At 41.0% G+C, this 25,170-nt stretch overlaps 1 protein-coding gene across 1 annotated transcript in view; it reads right to left on the bottom strand.

The window, feature by feature from the left end:
- Positions 1 to 25,170, bottom strand: part of Slc38a6 (solute carrier family 38 member 6) — a 59,274-nt gene that overhangs the window by 5,203 nt on the left and 28,901 nt on the right. The window contains exons 6-12 of the mRNA XM_051147534.1: positions 19,318 to 19,396; positions 11,706 to 11,788; positions 11,194 to 11,252; positions 6,975 to 7,040; positions 6,687 to 6,740; positions 4,710 to 4,789; positions 4,112 to 4,212 (exon numbers count right to left, since the gene is read on the bottom strand). Coding sequence (XP_051003491.1) covers positions 4,112 to 4,212; positions 4,710 to 4,789; positions 6,687 to 6,740; positions 6,975 to 7,040; positions 11,194 to 11,252; positions 11,706 to 11,788; positions 19,318 to 19,396 — 522 coding nt within the window. The remainder of the gene's footprint in view (positions 1 to 4,111; positions 4,213 to 4,709; positions 4,790 to 6,686; positions 6,741 to 6,974; positions 7,041 to 11,193; positions 11,253 to 11,705; positions 11,789 to 19,317; positions 19,397 to 25,170) is intronic.

The raw sequence follows: 25,170 nt of genomic DNA, 5'->3' as shown, positions 1-25,170 counted from the left end.
GATGGCTGTGACTTTGAACTGTGAGACAAAACAAACCCTTTCTCCCTCAGGTCGCTTGCACCTCAGGTATTTTGTTGCAGCAATGAGGGGTGTAACTACGAGAGAAAGAGGGGTGTATTATGACCTGAACCACACAAAAGTACAGAATGAAAGGAAAATATCAGAAACGCAAAACCAGAAAGCCAGAACCATCATCGCTAAAGTAAGGAGGCTCTGAGCCCGGCTGGTAATCACGCACACAGGGAGAAATACAAATGTCTACAGCGCTCCAGACAAAATTACAGACTGAGGAGCAGGGGTAGGTGGGAGAACTGGGAAGCTCTGGATTCTATTTCGAAATCTGTGAGGTGCTCATGAGTCTTTGGAGAAACATGGCAAGTGACTTCATTTCCATTTTCTGAATCATAAAACGAGCTATTAACACTTCTTGCTTAACAACCTCGCAGACATTAACATGGCCTGGCTACCCACTGCTTGGGCACTGGCCTGGCTCACCAAAGAACTGCTTTAGAAACACTATTAATGTGACTAGAAACAATATTATTTTTCATCTGACAGGAGTTCAATACTAACGAAGCCTGGGAGTCCTGGATAAAGACTCCAATCAAGTCCAGAAGTCTTAATAACTATACTTACTAGAAGCCCTTTTCTGAGTTGGCCACCCTATACTCTTTTGTAAGGAGCAGATTATAGTACACTTATTTGGCTTCAGAGAAAGCACCACAAATTTCAAAAAGGACTTTTGCAAGTCATTTGTACCACTGGTGTCATGTGGCTGCCTGCTTAACACACTGAGAAGATTTCCATAATTCAGAAAGCTGCCTTTAACTCCAGGACCGGCCACGCTGCTGATCTAGGATAAGACTGCTAACCTGAAAAGATGAATTATAAGCCTGAACTTTAGGGTAGTCCTACCATACTAACAATTTCTTGCTGCCACAGACAGCTTTAACTATACCATTTGAAAGCCACAGTAGAAGGCATTTCTTGGTTATGTTTAACAATGGTGAAAAAGAACTATTGCAAGGAACCAACTGTTATTACCTGTGTGCCTTCTGTCTTTGGGACTCCATGATCCTATCAGCTGTGCACTCCTTCAGCGCACAGCATCTGGAAGCTCGCACGCTATGGAGAAGGGGTTAAGTTAGAGGCATCCTGACAGCTTCACTGGATAGCATGGCAAATCCCTGTCTAGCAAACATTTCATCTGCATGGATGACACACAGACATGACAGGGGCTTAGGTGAGCCACGGTTTCCTAAAGTTCCCTTTACACAGAACCTAGAATGAAGGAACATGGCCTGGGTTTTATGTTTGTTGAAGGGAGCAGGGCGTTGAAGGCACAGGATTTGGAGAAAGAAAGACAGAATCTGAGCTTCAGTTCACTTTCTGTCTGAAGGTAGTGGCCTCATCACTCAAGCTAAACGAACCCATCTGAGTTGTTGTGAGGATCGAAGCAAGCTAGGTAAAACACTCGACCCTTGCTTACACGCTGGCTCACTGGCTGTGTGGCAATCTAGGCTTTCCTTGTTAGGTTCCCCAGAGCTCAGAAGCACCAAACGAATCATGGGATCACCTAACTATTCCTTAGTCAGAACTGGATATTAGTAGGATCTGGAGACTTCTTCCAGGCTGTTCTACTGAGCTCCAGAGGGAAGAGGGGTCTGTACTTGTTAGGCTTTGCTCATCATTGAAGATGCCTAAAACTATCACAGGATGAGTAGCCCCGATCTGAAAACTGAAAATGTGAAGTATTCTGAAATCCAAAATTCACTGAGTATGACACCCACAATTCTAAAATCACCACGATTCATACATGTGAACTCTTTTAGTCCAGAAGCTCAGCAAGTGATAACCAGCAGTGCTTAGAACAAGTGACGACTGCAATTAAAAATGTTCTGCCACAGTGTAGCTTTCTGGATGCCAAGAAGCCCAGTTTCAGTACACAACATGCACATCTGAAGGCTTTGTGTTGCTTTGGAGGATGAGGAAAGGCTGACGATCTGCCTCACTTTCACTGCCCTGGGTGGACACCGGGCTCAGCCAGGGAAGCATGCTTTTCTGGATGATACACACAGAAATCCACTACTCTGATCCTGCAGCAGGCTGAGATGCAGGCTCAGGCTTTGATGATCAGGATGACCTTTGTTCCTGTTGAAGTCACAGGCAAGAAGGAAGAACCACACAGAGCGACTACAAACACGGCACACACTGAAAACGCCATGGCGATCGAGCACACACAGAAAGGCATCATAGGAGAGGGCTCAGTTGGTAGAATGGCTCCCTTGCAGCTATGAGGATCTTTATTCAATCTGGCGTGTGCTTATAATCCCAGTGTTAGGGAGGCAAACACAGGTGGAGACCTTGCAGCTTGCTGACCCGCCGGCCCAGCCTACTTGTGAACTGCAGGCCAAGTGTGAGACCCTGCCTGAAAAAACAAGGTGGAAGGCTCTTGAAGAATGACACCGAGGCTGCCACCTACACACGTGCTCACATGCACCTGTGCATACATACAACATGTACTTAAGAAGACTTAGAAACATAATGGTGAAAGAAGATACCTAAAATTGAGACAATCACGACAGTTAGGATGATGTTATATACAGCTATCTACAGCTCCCACTTGCGAAGGACTATTGTGTGTCTACCACAGTAGGACTGTATACAGAACTGATTTCTGCCTCACTATAGCCCTATGCGGTTATGCTCATGTTTTAGATGAGGAGATCAGGACACTTCAAGGTGCAGGCTCCCCTCAAGGTCATAGGGCTACTTAGGCTATGGCAGTTAGTTACTTGATACAGATTTATTGGATTTCAGAACCAGTACTTTTCTCAGTGGGCCTAGGAAATGCTGTGGTGTAAGAAAACATTGTCTAAAGACTTGGAGCCTGGCAAAACAGGGAAATCAGTACTGATAGAGGTCCATAGCTGTGACCGCGGAAGACTAAACTTGAAAGTGCACAAAGCCATCAAACAAGTCACCAACAGGTAAGTGCCCCCAGGTACTAACAGCCATTTACTTGCAGTTACTGTAAAAACATTCAAAAGAATACATTCAAAAGTGGGTAAGTTGAGCGCCATGTGCTATGATGTGACTGTTTGCGAATTTACTTATCCTTTTTTTCTTGATCTGGCTTTTGTTTTTGTTCTTGATATTCTTGTTGAAAGAGAAAAAGAAAGAAAAAAAACCAACCAAACAAACCAACAAACTATGCAGCAGGAAACATTTCCAAAATAAACAAAAGAGCATTTTGCCTATGCTTTATATTTTACAGGTGTCTTTAAGATGGCAGCGATGTGCTTGCACATACGCTGTGAAGATGCCGTCTGAAGGCAGAGTTGTCCCGCAGCTGAGTGCTCTGTGCTGTCTTTTCTGGAGTTGCTCTTTTGTAATGATTGAGATGGTTTACTGTCCTAACCTCTAAGTTTATCATCTAGAGCCTAACATATTGAATACGTGACTTTTTTTTTGAGACAGAGTCTCACTGTATAGCCAGGGCTGTCCTGGAACTCATTATGTAGACCACGCTAGCCTCAAACTCACAGAGATCCACCTGCCTCTGTCTCTCAAGTGTTGGGATTAAAAGTGTGCACCACCGTGCCTATGCAGTACTGAATATGCAATTTAAAAGACCCAAATCATTATCTTATAGAGACACCAATATGAAATTTTACATAAAAGTCTAAGAAGAATTTTAGGGCTAGAGAGACGGCATAGCCAGTAAGAACCTGACAATTCTCAGAGAACAGGAGACGGGCAATTGAGTCGGGTGGCTTGCGGCCACCTGTAACTCCAGCTTGCAGGGCCCCCATCTGGCCTCCACCAGCACTGCACTCACATGCACAAATTCATACTTAGACACAAACATACACAGACAATTAAAAATAACAAAAATCTAAAAAGAGGGGGGAAGTTTCCTATGAAGTCATTAATCTTAAGCGTGATTTACCTTTGCCAGAGAGAGAGGAGGCCACAAAGCTGCTGCAGTGCTGAAATGTGGCCTGAACGGATGAACTTGCTAGCAAAAGGCAGGAAGGAAAGCCACCGACAGGGGTGAGGTCACCTGTGCCTCTCTTAATTCCGAGCTAAGAATTAAGGCTATACTCACCGTAAAAAGTGAGGTATCCAAAGAGGGCAGACACAAAGTAAACCAGAAAGCTGAACGCAATTGCTGTATTAGTTACGTTCTGCATCCTTTTCTTTGAGGGGCTGAAACACAAAAATGGAAAAGGCTGACAAAGCTCATGATCTGAATCACACCTGAAGAAAGAGGCGTCTCCGGCTGGTCAGGACGTCTAGGCAAGCCTGAGTTAGTTCATCGAAGACAGCACACTGGAACTCACCTGTGCACACTCACAGACAGCAGCACACTGGAACTCACCTGTGCACACTCACAGACAGCAGCACACTGGAACTCACCTGTGCACACTCACAGACAGCAGCACACTGGAACTCACCTGTGCACACTCACAGACAGCAGCACACTGGAACTCACCTGTGCACACTCACAGACAGCAGCACACTGGAACTCACCTGTGCACATTCACAGACAGCATACCAGTGAGGACAGAATTAATGCTTGGTTGCCTCGTTTGTTTTAAATTAACAGTTTGAATTCAGGACAACAGGGAGGGATTCATAAATGAAAATGCGATTCAATCTGAAAGCCCCAGAAGTAGATGCACATTTCCAGGGTTGTACAGTACCTTTGAAGTTCACAGTATATGGGCAATATTGAGGTATGGCAGAGAAACGAAAAAGCCATGGTTGGTATGGCGTAAACACTCTGAAAAAAATTTAGAACAAAACATTATTAAATGCAATCCCGGTTTTATTTGATAACAGACTCAGCTCTTTTTTGTTTTATTATATTTATTACATTTATTTGTTCTGTGTACGTGTGTGCCCACACACCCATGCCACCCAGCATGTGCAGAGGTCAGGGGATAATTAGTGAGAGTCAGTTTTCTTCTTCTACTGTCTGAGTCCTGGTGAGCAGGGTCATCAGGCTTGGTGGTGGGCAGGGACCCAACAACACAAATAAGCCATCCTGCCAGCCCAACAATAAAGCCCCTTAAAAACAAAACAAAACAAAACAAAACAAACAACAACAACAAAAACAAAAACTCAGTCAAATTTATCTACATTTACTAGCGAAAGCTGCAGCTCACCGCTTGTTTTTGGCCTCTTATATCATGTTGCTTTGTTACTGTCACCGCTTTTCACATTATTTGGATAAGATAATAATAATTTAGATAAGACATAAATAGCTACATTTAAATAACTTTTTTATTGTAAGTTCCAGTCACTTAAAGGTATGCACAATTTAAATACATCTCATTACCCAACGCAGCAATCGCCAATGTTTTCGAATCTGCTTCTACTTACTCAAGTAGGCACTAAAAATAGACGCCACATCTTTGCACTGCCAGAATCTTTGACCAAGATCTTTCTTAATGAGCACAAAGACCATTAATTCTAGACCTGAAAAACTCCTTGGGATCCTGTGTAATATATAAGCCTAGTTTCTTTAAAAATTATTACTAGAATACTTAGCAAGAGCCAGAGAAAACTAGCAAGCCAAAAGTTACCCTCTAAATTAAAGTACTGTCTTTAACAAATGGATGGTAATGATTTATTTTCTCTTTTCTGGTCTAAAAATATTTCTCCTTAGCTAGCGTTAGGCTGGTCACCAAAAGAAGTTCCACATGAAGACCTACTTTGGGACACAGTACCTAGGAAGTTGTAGAGTTCCCTGAAGCCAGATGAGAGAAGTGAGTGTTTGAGTCACAAATTCTGTTTCATACACTGCTCAGTGTCCTAGTGTATCAATCACCCCTCCCTAGATCTTTATGACCCGCGGGGGTCTTTGCCAATTGAAAGATGTGGTAACCTCCCTTGTGGGGCTCGGGGGACATTTCTAAGTTGCAAACTGCAGATAAAAAGCAAAGTTCTGCACGGAGGACTAACCACATTACCATCCTACACTAACTAAGCTGGGCAGCGAGGAGAACACAAATACAAGGTAGAGAGGACGAGACTCCCAGAACAGGAAGGCTCAGCCTTTCCACTAGCGGCAACCTAGGGACCATGCTGATGGCAGCCCTCATTTCCCTGCCTGGGCTCTGGGACTCGGCCAGGCATCTCCAGAATCCTACAGCTCTCCCAGAGTGGGCACGGGACTTGGTTTTCTGTTCTCTGCTCTGAGCATCATAAATTTCCCCTGGAACGCTGTTCAGAAGGTGTATTGGCAGGGCTCAGTGCTGGCCCAGCTAGGAGGCTGTTTAGCTAGAGACCAAAGTCCTACTCACAGGGGTGGAGTTTTTGATGTAATTGGTGATTTAGCTTTACAAGTCCAGAGTGAAACAGGAAAACTGTATCCACAGAGGACCTCACTGGCCAGACCAGACATTTGGTAAATCTGTTCTTCTAGGCAAAGGCCCATTTAAAACAGGCTCCATTTAAAAGCATGCCAAAAGAAAGAAAAGAAAAAGGTGGCTGTTTCAGAATGGGCCACCCTGTGTTAAATAATATTTTTCTTCTGGTAGGCAGTCCTATACTTAGCACTTTCATGAAAATTAATTAGTTACAGGTACAAAGACCTAAGAGACCCTGTTACACAAATCTCTTAAAACTTGAAATGTGAAAAATCAACCGAAAGTATCTGTTAATAACTTACACACCTCTTTGGAGAAATGAAAGAGCTTTGGTTTACAGTCATCTGTAGTGTTTGAAATCTGTTTAAGAGTATTGAGGGGAAAAGAGAAACCAATAGGTATTAAAAGTCAGAATACATCAACAAATATGATGAATTTATTACTACTAGAATTTCAAATCAAATTACTTCAAAGCAAAGCTCTAAAATGCAATGAACCATTACTTTCTTCATTAATTAGGAAAATAATCATTTTTCTTGCATTTTTTTCCTTTTAGCTGCAAAGTTAAAAATTAAGAAAGCTAAAAATTATTACCTGAAAGACTGCATTGATGCAACTTAAGGTCACAGGACAAGGGATGGACCATTTTTTAATTACTACCTGTTTAAAAAAAAGGAAATACAATCAGCACTTAGAAGAGCTATAATAAAATCCATCACAAGTTGATATCAACCAGGACAACTCTTAAACAGTGCCAAACGAGAGGCTAAAAGATGATTCCTTGATGCTTCTATCCCAGATAGAATGGGCACCGGGCAGAGGGGAAGGGCACAGGGTGACAGGCGCTGTACATCTCACCAGTAGGGAACCTTGTTGATTAAAGACTCAGCACGCTTTGTGTCGATTTTCAAAACTCCAACAGTACCCTGGGAATATTTTTTTTTTAAGTGCAACTCAAAAAGGAAGCATGTTTTCAAGGATAATCCCACAGAATCTGGCTATTTGTGCCAGTAGCAGATAGAGCCGACAACAGCGAGCAGAAATGAGCAACTTTAATACGCGGTGTGATCGCCGGCCTTTTCACCTCCTCACTTCTTCAGGGTGTGTTACTCTGGTGAGTGTGCAGAGAGCTGGCTGGAATAGGAGCACAGAGCTAGGGAACTCCAGCCGATAAAAATAAAATTAAAAAAATATTAAAAGAAACCCAGAGGGATGCTGTTTCCCAGAAACCATCAACAAACATGTTTCAGAACTTGACTCTTAATTGTGGCCATCCCATTCCTAGAGCCAGAGTCGTGGCTGTGTCAACACTGCCATTGTAGTTCTTATTGCAGGCACATAATTACTCTGTAAATGTTTGCTCCAGGCTAAATCCCAGCATACAAAGGGGCAAAGAGAAGAAAGGAAGTATTTGTCTTTGCAGGAGACCAGTAAGTAAATACCATTCCTATTTGGAACTTATCTAGTTTGGGATTTTAACAAATTCAATCAAAATTTTATACAGTGATAAGTCTAAAGAAAACACACACTTTTAGGATTAAGTTAACGAGTGAACCCAAGAGTCACTTTTAATTTAAAATCTTACCTAAAAGGGAGTGAGGTGTCTAAGGACAAACTGGGCATTTCCAGGTAAGCTTTCAATATAAAACCAAGTCCAACCACCAATTTATCAAGAGAAAAGAACAAAACCAGAACCAAGAATCTCCTTCTCTTTTTATTTTTTTAAAGAGAGATGAGTGAGTGTGGGGTGGGGGGAAAGTAGCTGGAAAAGCAAGGTCATTCCTGGTCTCTCTTCTGCCCTGCTGATGTCACTCCAAATTCAGCGTCTGACAGCGCCAGGCCTGGAGTGCCAGGTGAGCGGTACTCCCTCTCTTACCCCCTTGGTCATGTTTTACATAGAAGCCTTCAAGTCAAAATCCCTGCAAAAATTCTCCAAGATACAATATAACGCAGTTTACTGATAGGAAGATTTATTAGCAACTTGATTTTACACTAACATAAACCCCAGTATTACAGTTAATTCTTGTGCAAAGGGTCATCCATCCCAGCTTCAAACCAGCATGGTAGAGAGGGTTGGGCGGAGGTGCAGAGGTGTGTGAGGAAATGGCCAGAGAGCCCACAGAGAGGACTGCACAGGGGTCCTTGCTTGGGCAGAGGACAGATTGGGTTAGGGATGGGAAGAGAACAAGAAAAATGACCTCAAGCACTAAAAATACTTGCCCCACCCCCATACTTTACTTCCTCCTAAATCCCTTTACAGAGATATCAGCAGTCCTCAACTCTGGCGACTCAAGGTGACCAAAAAGGTAGGCTAAACAAAAAAGGATGAAGACATCTGTTACTGTCACAATGAGCCACTGCTAAATTGAAACCTGTTTTTAAATTTAGATCCTCTCAGGGGAAAACCTCCACTAAATTTTTAATGAAAATCAGGATATAGGAGAAGAGCTTAGTAGAGACGCCTTGATCTGCAATGCTTGAGGAGTACAACTAAGAAAATATTTTCTGGATTGATTCTATAAAATGTAACATAAATATAATGGATTTATGCACACATATTTTAAGGTGAGTAATGGGCAGAGATGCAGACACAGGTGAGCACTGGGCAGAGACTCACCCACAAGAGAGGAGAGATCACAGGGAGCCTCACGCTTAAAACACCTGGCACACATTTATTCAAAAAGTCAGTTTGCTGAGCCTGGTGGAGCATGCCTTGAATTCCAGCCCTTAGGAGGCAGATGAATTTCTGTGAATTCCCAGCCAGCCTGCTCTACATAGTGAGTTCATGGCCAGCCAGGGTCACATAGTAAAACCTTGTCTCAGAAAAGAAAAGAAAAGAAAAGAAAAGAAAAGAAAAGAAAAGAAAAGAAAAGAAAAGAAAAAATCCACCAAAACTAAGAGAAGAAATAGAATCTATAAAAATGTGGCAACAAAATACAGCACTGAAAAAAGCATGATCTTCACGGTCTCTCTGGAGAGCAAATTTCAACTCGGCTCCCGGGTGGAAATCCAAGCAGGTGATTTGTGGAGCATCGCGGTTAACACAGGAGGATTATTTCCACATGATACTGCAGCAGAACTCTGCACTGAATTAAAGAGTATCTGCTGCTACAGAAACCCAAACTATATAGACTTGATGTATCAACACACTTCGCCTGTGTTACGCTATTGACTGTGAAAACAGAATCACTTCCACCTGTGAAACGCTTGCCTCACTGGTTCACTCACTCACGATGCACACATTACCATGTGTATGTGGGATGCCTTCAAACTGTGTGGAATGGTCTCAGCAGCTACCTTACAATGAAAATACTGTCTGTCTCTAAAGTATGAAACCTAAAAATTATTTGCCGAATTCATTATTTGAATGACAACTGGGGTGGGTGGAGGGATAATTTTAATGTAGGTAAATTAAAAAATGATCAAGCACTGTTAAATATTTCAGCCTTAAGAAATCCTTTATAATATAAATGTTTATGAAGAGTGAAATCAGGGTCACTTGCACTTATTTGAAGTTGTGTCCTGTGTCTCAGAAGATGATTCAACCAAAGACAAATGTAATGCAAATATGACTGATGGGTATATACATGGCGGTATATGGTTGCATGCTTGTGTGGCTGTGCATGCATGTGTGTGGCATACTTATATGCACATATATGTAGTGGTAGGTGGTGGCATGTCTTTGTGGCTGTGTGTGCACATGGATATATGCACAGGTGGTGGACAGAAGTCAACCGTGGGTGTCTTTCTTCAGGAGCATTCATCTTACCATTTAAGACAGTCCTTCACTGGCCTGAAGTACACGGGGTAGGAGTGCTGGCCACTGAGACCCAGAGAGCCCGTGTCTCTGCCTCCCTGGCACTGGTGTCACAAGCCTGTCCCAGCATGCCCAGCTTCTCCCATGGGTCCTGGGAACGGAATGCAAGCCCTCATACTTGCAAGGCTATCAGCTGAACTATCTTCATCGTCCAAAGACTGCCTTGACAGCTTTGCAATCTGGCTCTATAACCTGCTCATGCATGAAATTTCCCCTTGATTCATTTACTGTTAATTAAAGGAAAGTTTAAGTACTTAGAAAAAGGTTATTTGGAAGATACATATTCTCGGAAAATTAAAAATGCTTAATCCTATGTAAGGTTTGACATTTAGATACTTACTATGGATTAAACTACAGTACAAATAAAAAAGTTAAAAAAAATCTTATAAACAAGGTAGCTATCTGTCTTATAAGAATTAAAAGGTCAAAAATTAAAATTCTTCATCCTTTTGTCAAATTATTTTAAAGTTAAACTGCTATTTGATATAATAAAAATGAACTAATTAAAATATATTTTCTGCATATAAAGAAAAATATTTATTCCCAATACTATCTTTATGGGACCATTTTATGCTGAATAAGCAGAGCACATAGGATTATATTCTCATCCCATTTCTCCTTAAAGCTTCCAACGAAGTCTCAGAAACTATAATTTAATTAATGGACTAAAGCTGCTCAAGGACATGTTGTGTGAGCTGACTGTACAGAGCAGAGCCCCACTGCTCCGCAGACGCCACAGATGTCCAGGGACCCACTCTACCTACGGTCTTAGCAAAAGTTCTGTGCATCCCTTGCTGGCATTTCAATTGCTGTTTTAAGTGCCTTTAAAGTAGACAAAAAGAATTATCCTGTGATGAAATTAACTTTTTTATGAAAGATAGGGCTTTTAATAATATAAAATGGGGTACTGTGCCCAGCACAAAGAAGTTAAAAGATGTCATTAACACGGTTGCGTTTTTTAGATGAAATAAGCAATGCATTATATTTTAAACTTACCACAAGAGCAAAGAACACCATAAAGAAAAATGATAGACTGCTTGTGTAGCCAAGAAAGCCTGTAAAATACCAATAAAATAAAAAGCAATTTATAAGGCAAGTGATCCTGACTTACAAATGGAGCCACGCATCTCGGGCGTGTTTTCTATTGCAGCGTGGTGTCTGGGCCTCGGGCCCGTCTGTCACAGGTCATTATGTAGCTCTGCACAGCAGAACGGGAGCTGGCTTGCCACTAGCAGTGGAATGCAAGGGAAGGCTTGCTCCTTAACGCTCTGTTGTAAGGACTTCATTTTAGTGGGGCAGACAAAATGCTACCACAAGCCAAGTAATGCGTTAGCTGAGTGGGACTGAGAACTGAGCCACTGAAAACAGGCCAAGCTTAAAATGCTTTACAACCAGTACCCTTCTAAAAACATGGTACTATGAGGCTGAAAAGCGTCCCACTCTCTGTTCGCTCCCTCTCTTGCTCTCTCCCGCTCTACTATACAGATCCCAAGGTCCTTCTGACTTACCTATCTTGGGAAGCAGAGCAAGAGGGAACACGATGCCGACACAGATGATGATTAGCAGCGTCTGTCCATCAAGATACCAAGACCTGTTAGGAGAAACACTCTGTCAGGCACAGGACACAGGACCCATTCATGTCTGTTCTAACACACACACACACACACACACACACACACACACACACACACACACACACACACAGAGAGAGAGAGAGAGAGAGAGAGAGAGAGAGACAGAGCAAGACAGAGAGAGACAGAGTGAGTCAGAGAGACAGACAGAGCATCATCCAATAGGAAGAACTTACTTTTTTATTAAACGTTCTTAGGAAACATTTGTTAATCATGAATATTCACTTAGGGAAAGCATTAAAACAATGTGAATATAAGCCTATAATCTCAGTACTTGGGAGGCAAAAGCAAGATCAACAGTTTGGTCTGGACTATATAGTGAGACCTTGTCTCCAAACAACACCTAAACCAAAACAAACACACAGCAATGCTATGAGATGCCATTTTCAACTATCAAAATAACAAGTGCTTAAAAATGAGACAATAATCCATGTTGGTTACATTGATGAAAGCTAAGATTGTATTAGGTACCTCACAGAAAGCAAGTTGGCAAACGATGCTAAAAGCTTTCATTTAATTATGTCCTGTAAGTCTTACAAATACTATGAAAATAAAAGAAATATCAACAATACAAAGATTCTTATACAGTGATAAAATAATGAAAATTGAAAAATATAGTGAAAACCGGAAGCAAGCAAATACTTAATAGCACAACTTTGAAAGAGTGAACATAAGGAGTATGTATGTGGAGTCTGACATTGTTCTGGGAAAAATATAGATATTATTAAAAATGGACAGGAACGTCACAGTTTTTTCTTCTTTATAGTTTTCTACGTTTCCCCAGAGTTTCAGGAAGGAGTACGCATTTCCAGCTTAAAAGTGCTGAACTTTCCTCTAAGGGACATTAGGCTGCTGACTGAGAACGGTTAGTTAGTAGTGTGGTCATGCGTTTGTTAATAAAAAAGAAACACGGGCTGGGGGCCAGTCAGTAAAGAGCCTGACTTGCAAGCTTGAACAACTGCATTTGATCCATAGACCCTACCTTAAAAAAAAAAGCTGGGCACTTGACACAATACCAGTGTGTGCTGGGGACCTGGAGGCAGGCTTGCTGGCCAGACAGATCAGCTTCATTAGCAAAGTTAAAAACAATGAAAAGCCCCGTCTTTAAAAAAAAGAAAGAAAGTAAATAACATCTAAGAAACATCATTCAAGGCTATCGTCTGATCTCCACATACATGTGTGCATACACATGTGCACATACACACACACACACACACACATACACAGGAAGAACAAAAGACAAATTTCAGTAGAGAGGGAAAAATATCACTCTGAATATATATTTAATAAAAGTAACACATACTTTAATTTTTTATTCAATAAATATATAATATATATTATATATTATACATAATAAATATATGCTTGTAACATTATAAATATCTAGTATGTACTATGTAATAAATATCTATTATATAATGGATATTTAATATCTAAATATAAAGTATAAATTAAATATTTAATTATTTTTAATAATAGAAATATATTACTTATTTGAATATATAAAACACATTTATGTTTGTTTACATATATAATATATAAAATATAAAATATTATATGTTTAAATATATATTTTAAAAGTCAGAGGTATATATCTAGAATAAAAAATGGTTATTTCTATATGGTAGCACTACATGGGTACAGATATATGACTTTAATTTCTTTGTACATCTATACAAAAATTAAAAAATTAAAGTTAATTCCTCAAGACCTTAATATATGCACATGTGAAAGACAAACAATTCATAAAAGAAATACAACTAGCAAATACTTAGTAGGAAAAAATGTAGTAACAGTTGCTAGTTATATGTATCTATTCAGAGATTATTGAAATTAAGTTAAAAAAATAGGCAAACAATTGGCCCATCATGTATTACTTATGTTATTGTCCAATTAGTACTCGCTCAAAAAAGAATGGCAGTATGCAACCAACACAATGAAAGTGTAGTGGCAATTAACCTAGAAAATCAGCAAAACATATAATTATAAACACAACTGTACCACATTAAGAAAATAAAACCCAACTGGGCAGTGGTGGCGCACGCCTTTAATCCCAGCACTCAGGAGGCAGAGGCAGGCCAATATCTGAGTTCTAGGCCAGCCTGGTCTACAGAGTGAGTTTCAGGACAGCCAGGGTTACACAAAGAAACCCTGTCTTGGAAAAGAAAGAAAGGAAGGAAGGAAGGAGGGAGGGAGGGAAGGAGGGAGGGAGGGAGGGAGGGAAGAAGGAAAGAAAAAGAAATGAAAACTCAGGAAAGAACAGGTTTGGGAAACATCAGCGATTAATGGGGATTCCTGTGGGAAGTGGGAGATGATTTCAAAGTCCCCCAAGGCTCTTTCGCTCTCAGCAGGTGGCCAGTGTCCCACTGTCCTGCCAAATTGAGACCCTTTTCCTTTGCCTGGCTTTAAGAGCTGGCTGTTGGCATGCATGGCCTCTACTATTCAGTGCATCTCATCACACCCTGGCTTGTGAGGGCATCCTTTTGCTGGGCAGTGACAACATCCTCCTTAAGAGAGCAAGATGAGCCACCGCAGCAGAAATAGCACCATGACCACTTTCCCCTGCCCTGCTCTAACTCCACTGCAAATGTGTTGCCAGATGCACAAGTGTTTCCGCCCTGCAGGGCTAGTGCTGTGCTCTCTGTATGCACTTGTGCATGCCCCTCAGCGGCTGGTGGGCAGGAAGGACGACAAAAGCAGCCAAACAATAGACACAAACTGATACTCAAATGCTCATCTTCTAGTCACTTGTGAATAGAAAAGCCAAATAGGAACTTCACAATCGCCCCTTCCTAAGAAGCACCTGGCAACTAAACTCTGAAACTGGCAGCAAGCCCGGGCCCACTGTCTGAAATGTCTTTCCTTCTGGGACCCGGTATCAGACCCAGACAGTTGCATTGCCAGTCGAAAAATGGCCCCAAGGGAGTAGCTGAGCAGATTCCATCTGCTAGCACTGCTGTTCCTGCCGATAACAACACAGCATTGTATACTGAGTATCTGTTAAGCGGGGACAGCTCATGATCATTGTTCTAATCGTAATAAAGTAAAATAAAATAAAGAATGGTTACAAATCAATCTGACTTTTTGGGAGGAAAAACGAAACTCCAGGAAGGTGGAGCTGTGTAGAAGGGTGTGTATTAAGCCATAGGACAGCAACTCTCCCCTGGCATAGGATTAAAGGACACGTTGAAATCCTGAGGTAGGGTTGCTATGTGTGGCCTGAAAAACGGAATCCATGTGCATTTGTAAGAGTGGCGGACTGACAGCCCTGACTGGAGGCTGTGACGGCGTCAGACGTGTGGAGCTGGGGCGTGCATGGCTAGAGGGGGCTCAGAGATCACCCTGACCAGCATCTTCACTTCATGTGTCTGCAGATGCCCCCGATGGCTGCAGAAGAACCGTGGGCTCCTGGCAGGAACTGTGCAGACACTTCTGGCAGGGTCTACTCTGAGTTCAGGGCTCGCTCTCAGACGCTCCCTCATCTATTCCAAGGTCGCGCTTCACTTTCTCTTTAGGACTGAACTTAAAATCTTAATGTGAATAGGGTTTTTATTTTACACCTTAGTTTGTCTAGACAATGATTTTTGTATCACTCACTCATTATCGACAAAGGCCACAGAGGAACATGCAGTGCAGTGAGCTTACATGTCACACGCATGTCCCAGACAACTACACCGTGTCTGGCAAGGAAGACTGTCCAAAGAACAAATGAGATTGTGCCTAAGCCCAGAGAATACAAACCAGCAATGAGCAGTCTTAAAAAGTACACATCAAATAAATTTATTTTATAAACTAAGATTTTAGGAAAATTTACTGCACATAAATTTTTCTAAGAGGGGGAAAAAGAATTATCTAACCAAACTCCTGTTTTCCTACTGTGACCTAAATATACATTCTCTTTAAGCCAAAAGAATTAGAATAAAAAGTTTTATACTTCCTAGAAAACTTGTTTGATCTGTGGATCTAATCCTATATGATAAAAATGCTCCAACTATGAAACACAGAGTATAAATCCTTAGCTGCATTGCAAATGCTTGGCACGCAGATGTTTTTTCCATTTTTTTTTAAATGAAAACCAGATTTATTTATAAGTTGCTTTAATTTCATTCTCAAATAGAATGGAACAAGAGTATCGTATGTTCTCAGTTAGGATCTTGCTCACAGCCCATATCAATTATGTAACTCAAATGCAAGACAACTTAATTGTGTCAATCATAGTCCCCTGACAAGACCATTAAATGTTAACAGAGAGCTCCCAACTTTTAACAGCTATAGATTTAAAAAATACACGTTATTCTAGGAAAAATACAGATGTATCATGAGTTTGATCTAAGTATTACTGATCTGGATTTCCAACAGTAACTTCTGAAATTAGTGCTCTGACAGCATCTTTCTAAAGGGCTAAGTTCACAAAGATATCAATACCCACAGACAAGCCAGAAAATAAAGTCACCTGAGAGATCAGAATGGAAATTTCCAGTAAGCCAAACCTTTAGACAAAACACCAATACCGCTTGGTCTTAGTGAAGAAATGCTGCCACACAACTCCACCCAGGGATAAAGTGCCCCTGAGCCACATTCATTACTGCACCAGTTGTCTCTGACCTTACAAGATTAGGCTTCAAAGACTAATGCCCTGTAGTTAATTAATATAGTCTCTACATAAAGGAATATGCTACATGTAAAACAATATGAGCCATCAAAAGTGTGCAATTTTAATAAACTGGGTGAAAATCGGTGAAGTATTTGAAGCATGCAGTTCTTAAAAGACCATTTATGATAGAAGTAGAACATTTATATAAAGTTTTTACTAATACAAATTAAACAGGAGTTAATTTTAATTGTTTAAAGCAAATGATAAAACTGCAATAGACGCGGCATTTGATTTAAAGTGAAAAATGCTTCAGCAGACAAAGCCCCTCAGCTTTAACAGCAGCTCTGCTACTCAGCAGTTTAACTATTTCTAGTTATTTAAAGCATGCTAATAGAAGTCACCAAATGCAGGACCTAAAACCAAAAGATAAACAGACAAAACAAACACAAACTCAGGTGACATATGACAGCCATTAGGATTAACGGAATTTATTTACCTTTGACTCTGAGCTTCCTGGCAATCTGAATAACAAGGGAAAGTCTGCCTTTAATTGAATGGCTGCCACTGGGATTTCCCTGTTCTCCACTTTACCCTGTGCTGCACACTTAGAAGGGTGTACATATGCACCATCTTATTTGCTCACCGTAATAGCTTGTTAAGGAAGCAACTTAACAAAGATAAGGTGCCAGAGCCCACTCTGGACAATATCGACCAGTACCTGGATATGGGGAGTGAGGATGGAGAAATAAAAAAGCTATAGGAAAAGATAGAAAAGATATGGCAGAAGAGATAAGAAAAAAAAATACAAGTATTTGGGAGGACTAACAGTAAATACTGTAGCCATGAGTTTATTTTTCTCAGAGCTTTTATACAGTATTCATCCGTGTGAACCAGAAGATTCTTGGAACAGAAATAAAAGCTACCAATTACTTTAGTTATCTATATGCTTAGACTTCTTTCATCTCAAGGCCAAAGAAGGACATCAAGCTCACATCCTCACCTGGAATTAATGATAAACTTTCTTAACCAACACAAGTATCTTGCCAAGTCCTCAAGGCTATGTGAAAGTCTGCAAGCCAAGGTTGTAAGTCCTCTGGCCTGCTTCTGTTAAGCACTCTAAAACATGGCTCATGACAATAAGGTCACTGGGTCCTCTTTTCTTTTTTTTTTTTTATGATTTCTTTATTTAATGTGCACTGTTGTTTTGTCTGCATGTCTGTCTGTGTGAAGGTATCAAATGCTCTGGAACTGGAGTCACAGACAGTTGTGAGCTGCCATGTGGGTGCTGGGAATCGAACCTGGGTCCTCTAAAGGAGCAGCTGACGTTCCTGAATAGCTCAGCCATCTCTGCATCCCTTTCAGAATGCTTGTCTGTTTTTGCTTTTTTTTTTTTTCTGGTAGTGAGAATTGAACCCAGGGCCTTGGGCATGCTAGGTGAGCACTCTTGTCTGGAAGTCACATACCCAGCCCTCATTGGTGCCCTCAAAGCACCAGGTAAAGAAACCTCCAGCTCATGACACATTAGATGGTCAAGAGTGAGGGGCTTGAGGCTAACTAGCATGAAATGAGTAAGATGCACTTTTATTTTTCCTTACATTGCCTTGAGTTCTTAGCTCCACATACACATTTCTCACTTGGAATTCAAATAACCAAAGTGGTTATTAATATTTCTGCAGCAAATACAAAAACATGTATTTCATGCAGTTACTTCTTAGAGCAGTCAGCTGTCTAAGAGAAGGCAGTCAGGAAGCACACAGATAGAGTTGACTGTACATAGGGGTTGCTGGGAGCATGCTGTGGACCACGTGAAGGAAGTCTTCTGAGGATGAAGATGATGAAGGATGCTAGGACCCCATTGTTGTCCCGTCCTGACAGTTCCTATTTAGATGGAACATGACCACGCTTTCCTTACACAAACACATAGGCACTTGTCTACTTTAAAAGAAATCAACTTCCCTAAGCTGAAAACTAACCCTGGACGGTTCCCTCTGCATTCCAGATAGTTTGATAACTGGGGGAGCCAACCAAATACTCCGGTCTAGAAACAGGGCAGTCCTTTGTTGTGGTTTGAAAACTCAGTAGAGTACCTGGACGCTTAACAGGCTTAACCCAGGTTTATTTTTCTTAAAAAAAAAAAAAAAAAAAGGAAGTCTTGCTCTACATATAAAAAAGAAAAGCATAATGAACTTGGGTTTTCTAACCCATAAAAGAGTTAAGTCAACATCTTCTGTAGGAAGGAGCCTATGTTTTTAAAGGAAATATGCTGTGGTTCAGTTTGATTCATAATATTCAGAAATGCTAAATGAAACAAGCCCATCCATAATTCTTTACGCTATCTAATACGAATTTCCCACAACAGCTGCAACTACAACAACTTGCTGAAAAATGACAGTAAAGGTCATTCAGTGTCCCTCACACAATGTCCTGAGGATTCCTCCACTTTCCTTCACCTTTCCTACTATTAGCTGCATCTGTTCTTTTCTCTAAGAGCCAATTTGGATTAACCTTCGAGGAGCACAGGGCCTGGGGCTTCAGAGCTTGACAGTGGCTCATAAGCATTCATCTGTACAGGTTTTCTCTATTGTTCCACCCCACAAAACCTTAGGTGTCCCTTGTCACTAAGTTTTAATAAAAATGTAATGTGCCAGACTTGATGGCACACACCTTTAATCCCAGCACTTGGGGAAAAAGGCAGGTGGCTGTCTGTGAGTTGGAGGCCAGCCTGGTCTACAAAGAGAGTTCCAGGACAACAAGCCTACATAGAGAAGCCCCGTCTTGAAAAAAACAAAACAACCAAAAACCAAACTCAATCCAAACCAACCAAATAAAAACCCCTGTAATGGATGAATGAAAGGAAGATCGGATGAATGGATTCAATAGAACATTTTTTCTTACCCACTGTGGTCACCAGGCAAAAATTCTGAAATAGCAGCAGGAAGCTCTGTTTTAATAATTAAAAGATAAGATGACATAGCTGCAAAAAGAACAAAAAGAATTTCTATTAGAATTTAACCATTCAAAGAATAAACTATTCAGGAACACCCAATGTTCATTGGCTTTGGGCAGCAGACAGAAGTTAACTCACAGTGAACTATCTCAAACACAGAGACAGCAGAAAGGAAGGTTAGTGACTCTGTAGAGAAGAATTGGTAAGTTTATCACATAACCTCTGTTTATACTGCAAACCAAAACTAAGAGAACAGGGAATTTTGTAATGGCCATTTATAATGAAATTATTTCAAGCTTTACAAAAACTTTCACATTATTTCCTCTGTCCAATGTACCAAAATTTAATTTAGTAATAAACACAAGACATGTTTAATACATTTAGTAACTAAGCACTTGCTTCTTTAAAAAAAATCATTCTTTTACTTAGTTAGGAAGAAACGCCTCTCTCAGAAGCCCAGATCCCTTTCTCTCCCTCTCTTTGCTACATACTATAAGACATAAGCAGAATAAACAGTAAGTTATTTAATGCTATCCTCTGACTCACCGCACTGTGAGCATAATAAGGATACAGAGCTTCTAATCCTTGCTCCAACTGTGTATGCCAGAAACCAAAGGCAGCACTGCCACCCAGATTTTATCTGATAGTATATGAGAAATAACTAGCTCAAATCATTTAATAATGACATTATTCCTCACGTGGTCATTAAAACACACATTCTGAGGCTGGGAGCTCAGTGGTTGGCTCCCAACATTGCTGAGCAGCTCCTAACTACCAGCTGCAATGAATCTGATACCCTCTTCTGCCCCTTCTTGATCCCCCCTCCCCCACACTTCTGCAAACCTTCCATCTAGGCAAATACAGAAGGGAAAGCTTAAATACTCAGCTCTATGGAAATCCAGCTGATCTGGAGTCAGACCTTCAGTTTAACAGTCTTTTCCCCAGACACACACACACACACACACACACACACACACACACACACACACACTTTTTTAAAAGAGCCAATGAAAAAAACACCCTTGAAGAACGAAGAGTGTATTCTATGTGCACACTGCTTTTATTGCTTATTTATATTTCAGGAAACATTCCACTTTCTCCTTGGACTTATAAAAACTAAGAACACCGATGAATGCCAAGTCTGAACAATGGCAGTCTGGAGGAAGTTGGATGAAAAGGCGCACAGTTTAAGAACAGTGTGCATTCCTCAGTCAAGTTGTTGGAAAGTAGCTGAGCTCTGCAGCTATAACACTGTGATTGATGATTTAACTCTGGAGAAAAGTGAGCTGTCAGTTTACAGGAGAAGAGACTGCTACATGCACAGTCTTTCTCTTTTGTAAAGTAGAAGGTATCTATGATAAAGCTAATTTCAGAACAGGTAAGTAACACACTTTTCTGCAATGAAAACACGCACCCATATTATGTAATTTACGACTATTTCTTTTTCTCCAGAAGAAACCTGGCTGCTCACCCAGAGCCACTGAGACATGCCTGCACGCCCTTAGCTGTGGCTGCTATAAGCACCTGGATGTGAAAATGTCTTCTACCTTGTTATGTTTTCTCAGAAGGAAAAACACCATCAGCCAGGCACAGCACAGAGGAAGGTTTACGCTTACCTCCTCCACTCAAAGGTTTGGAGTCATTACAGTATTTTGTTTTCCAAAGAACTATACGTATGTGAAAAAAAAAAAAAATAGATTTGAGGTTTCTGAAGCTGGCTTAGAAACCACTGAAGAATATCTTGAGAAAAGGGGAAGGAATAAAAAGACAAAAGTACATTGAAAACAAGGACTGCAGACTTTGAACTCAACGCATTTCTCATCTGCTCGTCGGCCCTTCTGCTGGGATTCATCTGATACCATCGCATTTCTAGAGTTTCAGACACTCATCTCTCCAGTACTTTTCTAATTTTTGATCTTTAATTGTAAAAAAAACTACGATGAATGTGAGATTATATTTCTTTCTCATATACAATCTGTCATTCTTTCCAGAGTCTCTATTAGCCTCTGGCGAAGCACCCGATCACTCTTGTGTGAAGCCTTCCCTCGCTGGTTTTCACGCGGGAGTCCTGTTTCAGTAGAATCCAGACTGAAGAGTTGTGTATGTTTTAAGAAATATGAATTCATTGGACATATGGTTCTCTGTTTTTTTTAAAAAAAGGCCTCTCAGCATACATGAGTGTAATAAAACATGGAAAACACCGCTTCTTCCTTGGAGAATGCTGGTGTTTTAAGAGCTACAAAACCACAAAGCCTACCATGGGGAAAATCCCACTGGTTGAGCAAGTAAAACAAAGAAATCTCACTGTTAAAATTACTTTTTCTTAACCACCAATAAATTTTCATGTAAGTACTAACACCATAACATACATAGTACTGAGAACAAAAGACCCTGAGAACTAGATACACACGAAGTTAGCAAATACATCTTAATTACAGCCACACCAAAAGATCAAATCAATAAAGTAAGCAGAGAAGGGTTTCAAAAAAATATTATCAACAGGAAAGCTCTTATATCTACTGTTTATAACTAAAAGGTCACTAGGTTGAAAAGCTGGCTGCCACGCCTTCCGTCCCATGTCTTCTATTAATGGCAGAAGGAAATGCTTAGGACTTATCTTAGAGACAGGCCATAAGCAAGAATTTGTAAATGATCTGTACTGGCATCTATCCATGGTATAGACTCCTAACATAAGACATACCATGCTACCTCCAAGCTAATGGCTGTACCAGCATCATCCATAAGGCTTGCAGTTACAGTCAAACAGTTCTGGCCTTTATAATACCAAAGCCAAAATCTGTGCTTCAAGATACACCTTGATGACAGTTATCAGCCATCACAAATCATTTAGTTTTACCACATTAGCCAAACAGGTATTTTTTCTCCTTCATTTTAAATGAAATTACCCTGGAGAGAAAATAAAGAATCCTGTCAGCCTGGTCAAGACATAGGAATGGAAAGCACCCTTACACACCATGTGGAAAACCAATAGGAAACGGGGAAATCTGCTCAGGCAACAGCAGGTGGTAAAAGTATCACTTCTACCTGTCAGTCATGGGGAGACGTGAGCGCTACTGCCTGTGAGTCATGGGAGATGTGAGTGCTACTGCATGAGGGTCATGGGCAGATGTGAGGATTAACTAATGCCTGACAATCACGGGCAGATGTACGTACTACCTGCCTGACAGTCACGGGGAGATATGAGTACTAGTGTATCATGGTCATGGGTAGACATGAGTACTACTGCCTGGTGGTCATGGGTAGACATGAGTACTACTGCCTGGTGGTCATGGGTAGACATGAGTACTACTGCCTGGTGGTCATGGGTAGACATGAGTACTACTGCCTGGTGGTCATGGGAGACAAGAATTGGAACACAGAGGAGAAAGACTAAGAAGTGAGAACAGCTGCCCAGCCTGGGCACAGCATGCCTAATACATGCATGGCTATATTCTAAGTGACAGGAAGGTCTTTGCACATCTAACTCCCATACTAAGATGCCAGGCAGACATTATTTCACCTACAGAAATGGGAATCCTGCACGCTGACTTGCTATGTGGGCACTGGTGGAAACAGCCAGTCTGACCTGAGGATCCCTCTGTCCCATTCTGGTCTGCTCTGGGCAGGTGGAGACATAATTAGCCAAAGCCAGGACAAATAAGAAAAGGCTGTCAAAGGCGCCACTCTAGAATTAAGTCTTTCATGCATTTTTTTTTTTTTTTTTTTTTTTTTTTTTTTTTTTATCATCATGCAAGCAACAAACTGCTTTTGGCTGCTGAGTTTAACAGTTGGGCTCAGAGAAAATAAGAATCTCTAGAAAGAAGAACAAAGTTTTACACCATTTCACCTGGAGACATGGTGCGTTGTTAACGAGCCCATTTGGGGCTTGTAGCCCTTTTGTTGGAGTAATTGCTCAAAATTCATGTAGCTTCATGTCAGGGCTTCATAGCATCTGCTGCCATGTTTTAGTTGCTTGTCAGTGGAGGCACAGCTCTAAAGAGAAACTCTCCTATTCACATATATCAGAGATTTAACACATCACTGAAATCTATTTAAAAAACAAAAAATCCAACCCCCTTCCTCCATGTCTTTAAGTTTCAGGAACTAGTGTTCCCCAATAGCCTGAGTGTTTCTCAGTTTGTCATTAACCATACAACTTTAAGAGAGGAGAGACTCAACTGAGTTTGGGCCTAAACAGTCATTAGTCTGAAGGACAATTACCCATGTTGTTAGGCACTTTTGAGAACATGCATGAGGCCGGGATGGCAGTCAGCTATTTTAAAAATAGACCTGGGTCTTCAGCACTTGGGGAAAGCCCAGCAACTTCTCAAGGGATTAGTCAGTGGCCTAAACAAACAGAGGTGCTATGGTTTGCTTTTCCATTGAAGAGATTCAGTTTTATTTCAAACTTGTCTTTAGTCATGGATAATAACTAGTTTATTCAAGATGTCTCATTAACCTGGTATTTCCACTAAATGTCCAAATCTATGAAAATTCTATCCCCACTCAAATTGTATACAATCTCTTTTTTTAAAATAAATTTTTTCAAAATCTATAAAACAATGTAATTTTCCTAAGTTGTGCAAAATTGAAAACAAACAAACAAAAAACACATGGTGGAAAATGCTCCTTCACTGTCTTAAAACTGCCTTTACTTAATAGTTCGTTAAGGCCCTAAATCTAAACAGGGGCCAGAGAGCCAGGCTTAGTGGCTAGGACCTGGAATTCTAGCTACTCAGGGGGCTGATACCAGAAGATTGGAAGTTCAAAGCCTGCTTGGGCAGCCTAGTGAGGCCTTGTCTCCAATGGGGTTGGGGTGGGGGAAACAACACTGTGGTGGAGTGGATGTTTAGCATGCATGCAATCCCCAGCAAAACACACACACACACACACGCACACACACACACACACACACACACACACACACACACACTATCAAACTTCAATAGAATTCATTGCTAATGCATTGTTTTTGAAGTTCCTTTAAAATGATATGTTACTGCTAGATTTTGTCAAGGCAAATCTTGTGAAAAAGGACACCTCTCAAACTCCCTGTACTTCTAGCATTTTGCAGTATTTTCTAGAATTTGGGGATAATACTGTTCAGGCTTAAAAAACAAAACCAAACAAACAAACAAAACAAAAAACAAACCCACAAAGCTGCAGTGTGTCTGACCAGCAGGTGGTGGTGTCGCAGCACTCCCAAGCACAGCTCCCGAGGGACACTATCCTGCACTCTGCTTTCACAATCATCAGAATGGGAAGAAAACAAATTGTCTAACAATACATTGTGGAGTTGTCCAATAGTGGGAATCTGAGAGGTTTTTGTGTGGTCGCTGGTTGAAGCCGACTCTGTGCCGTCTTAGTGCGCAGGCGCTCTGGTTTTCCCACACCTCCCAGCCTCAAACTGAAGCATCTCTCAAAGCTGCTAAAGTCTGTGTGTTTGGTGCCAGGCTGGGGAATCTGGGCCGGTCTAGCCACTTCAGGTTTCGGAAAAGCTAGGGTTCTCCTGACAAGGTGCAGTGATTAAATCGTTAATTTTCTGTGAGGACCCGGGGAACTGAGGAAAGAATATGTTATCTGTAATGGTGATTCAATTTCATAAAAGCAGAGTATGTTGGCACGTTGCTTGGAGCCTCTCACCTTTCCATGTTTTGCCGTAAGACATGAATTAGGAACATTAACTGGCTGTGATTTAATCATGGACTTCCAAGAGTGAGTAGGACTTTCCTCGGCTTAACTAAGATGAGGGGGGTTGACTATCTGATTTCTAGTGACAGTGTCGCCTACAGAATGGTCTA

Source organism: Acomys russatus, chromosome 1 (genome assembly GCF_903995435.1).
Source record: "Acomys russatus chromosome 1, mAcoRus1.1, whole genome shotgun sequence".
NCBI classification, from domain to species: Eukaryota; Metazoa; Chordata; class Mammalia; order Rodentia; family Muridae; genus Acomys; species Acomys russatus.
This window is presented reverse-complemented; position numbering and strand designations above follow the sequence as displayed.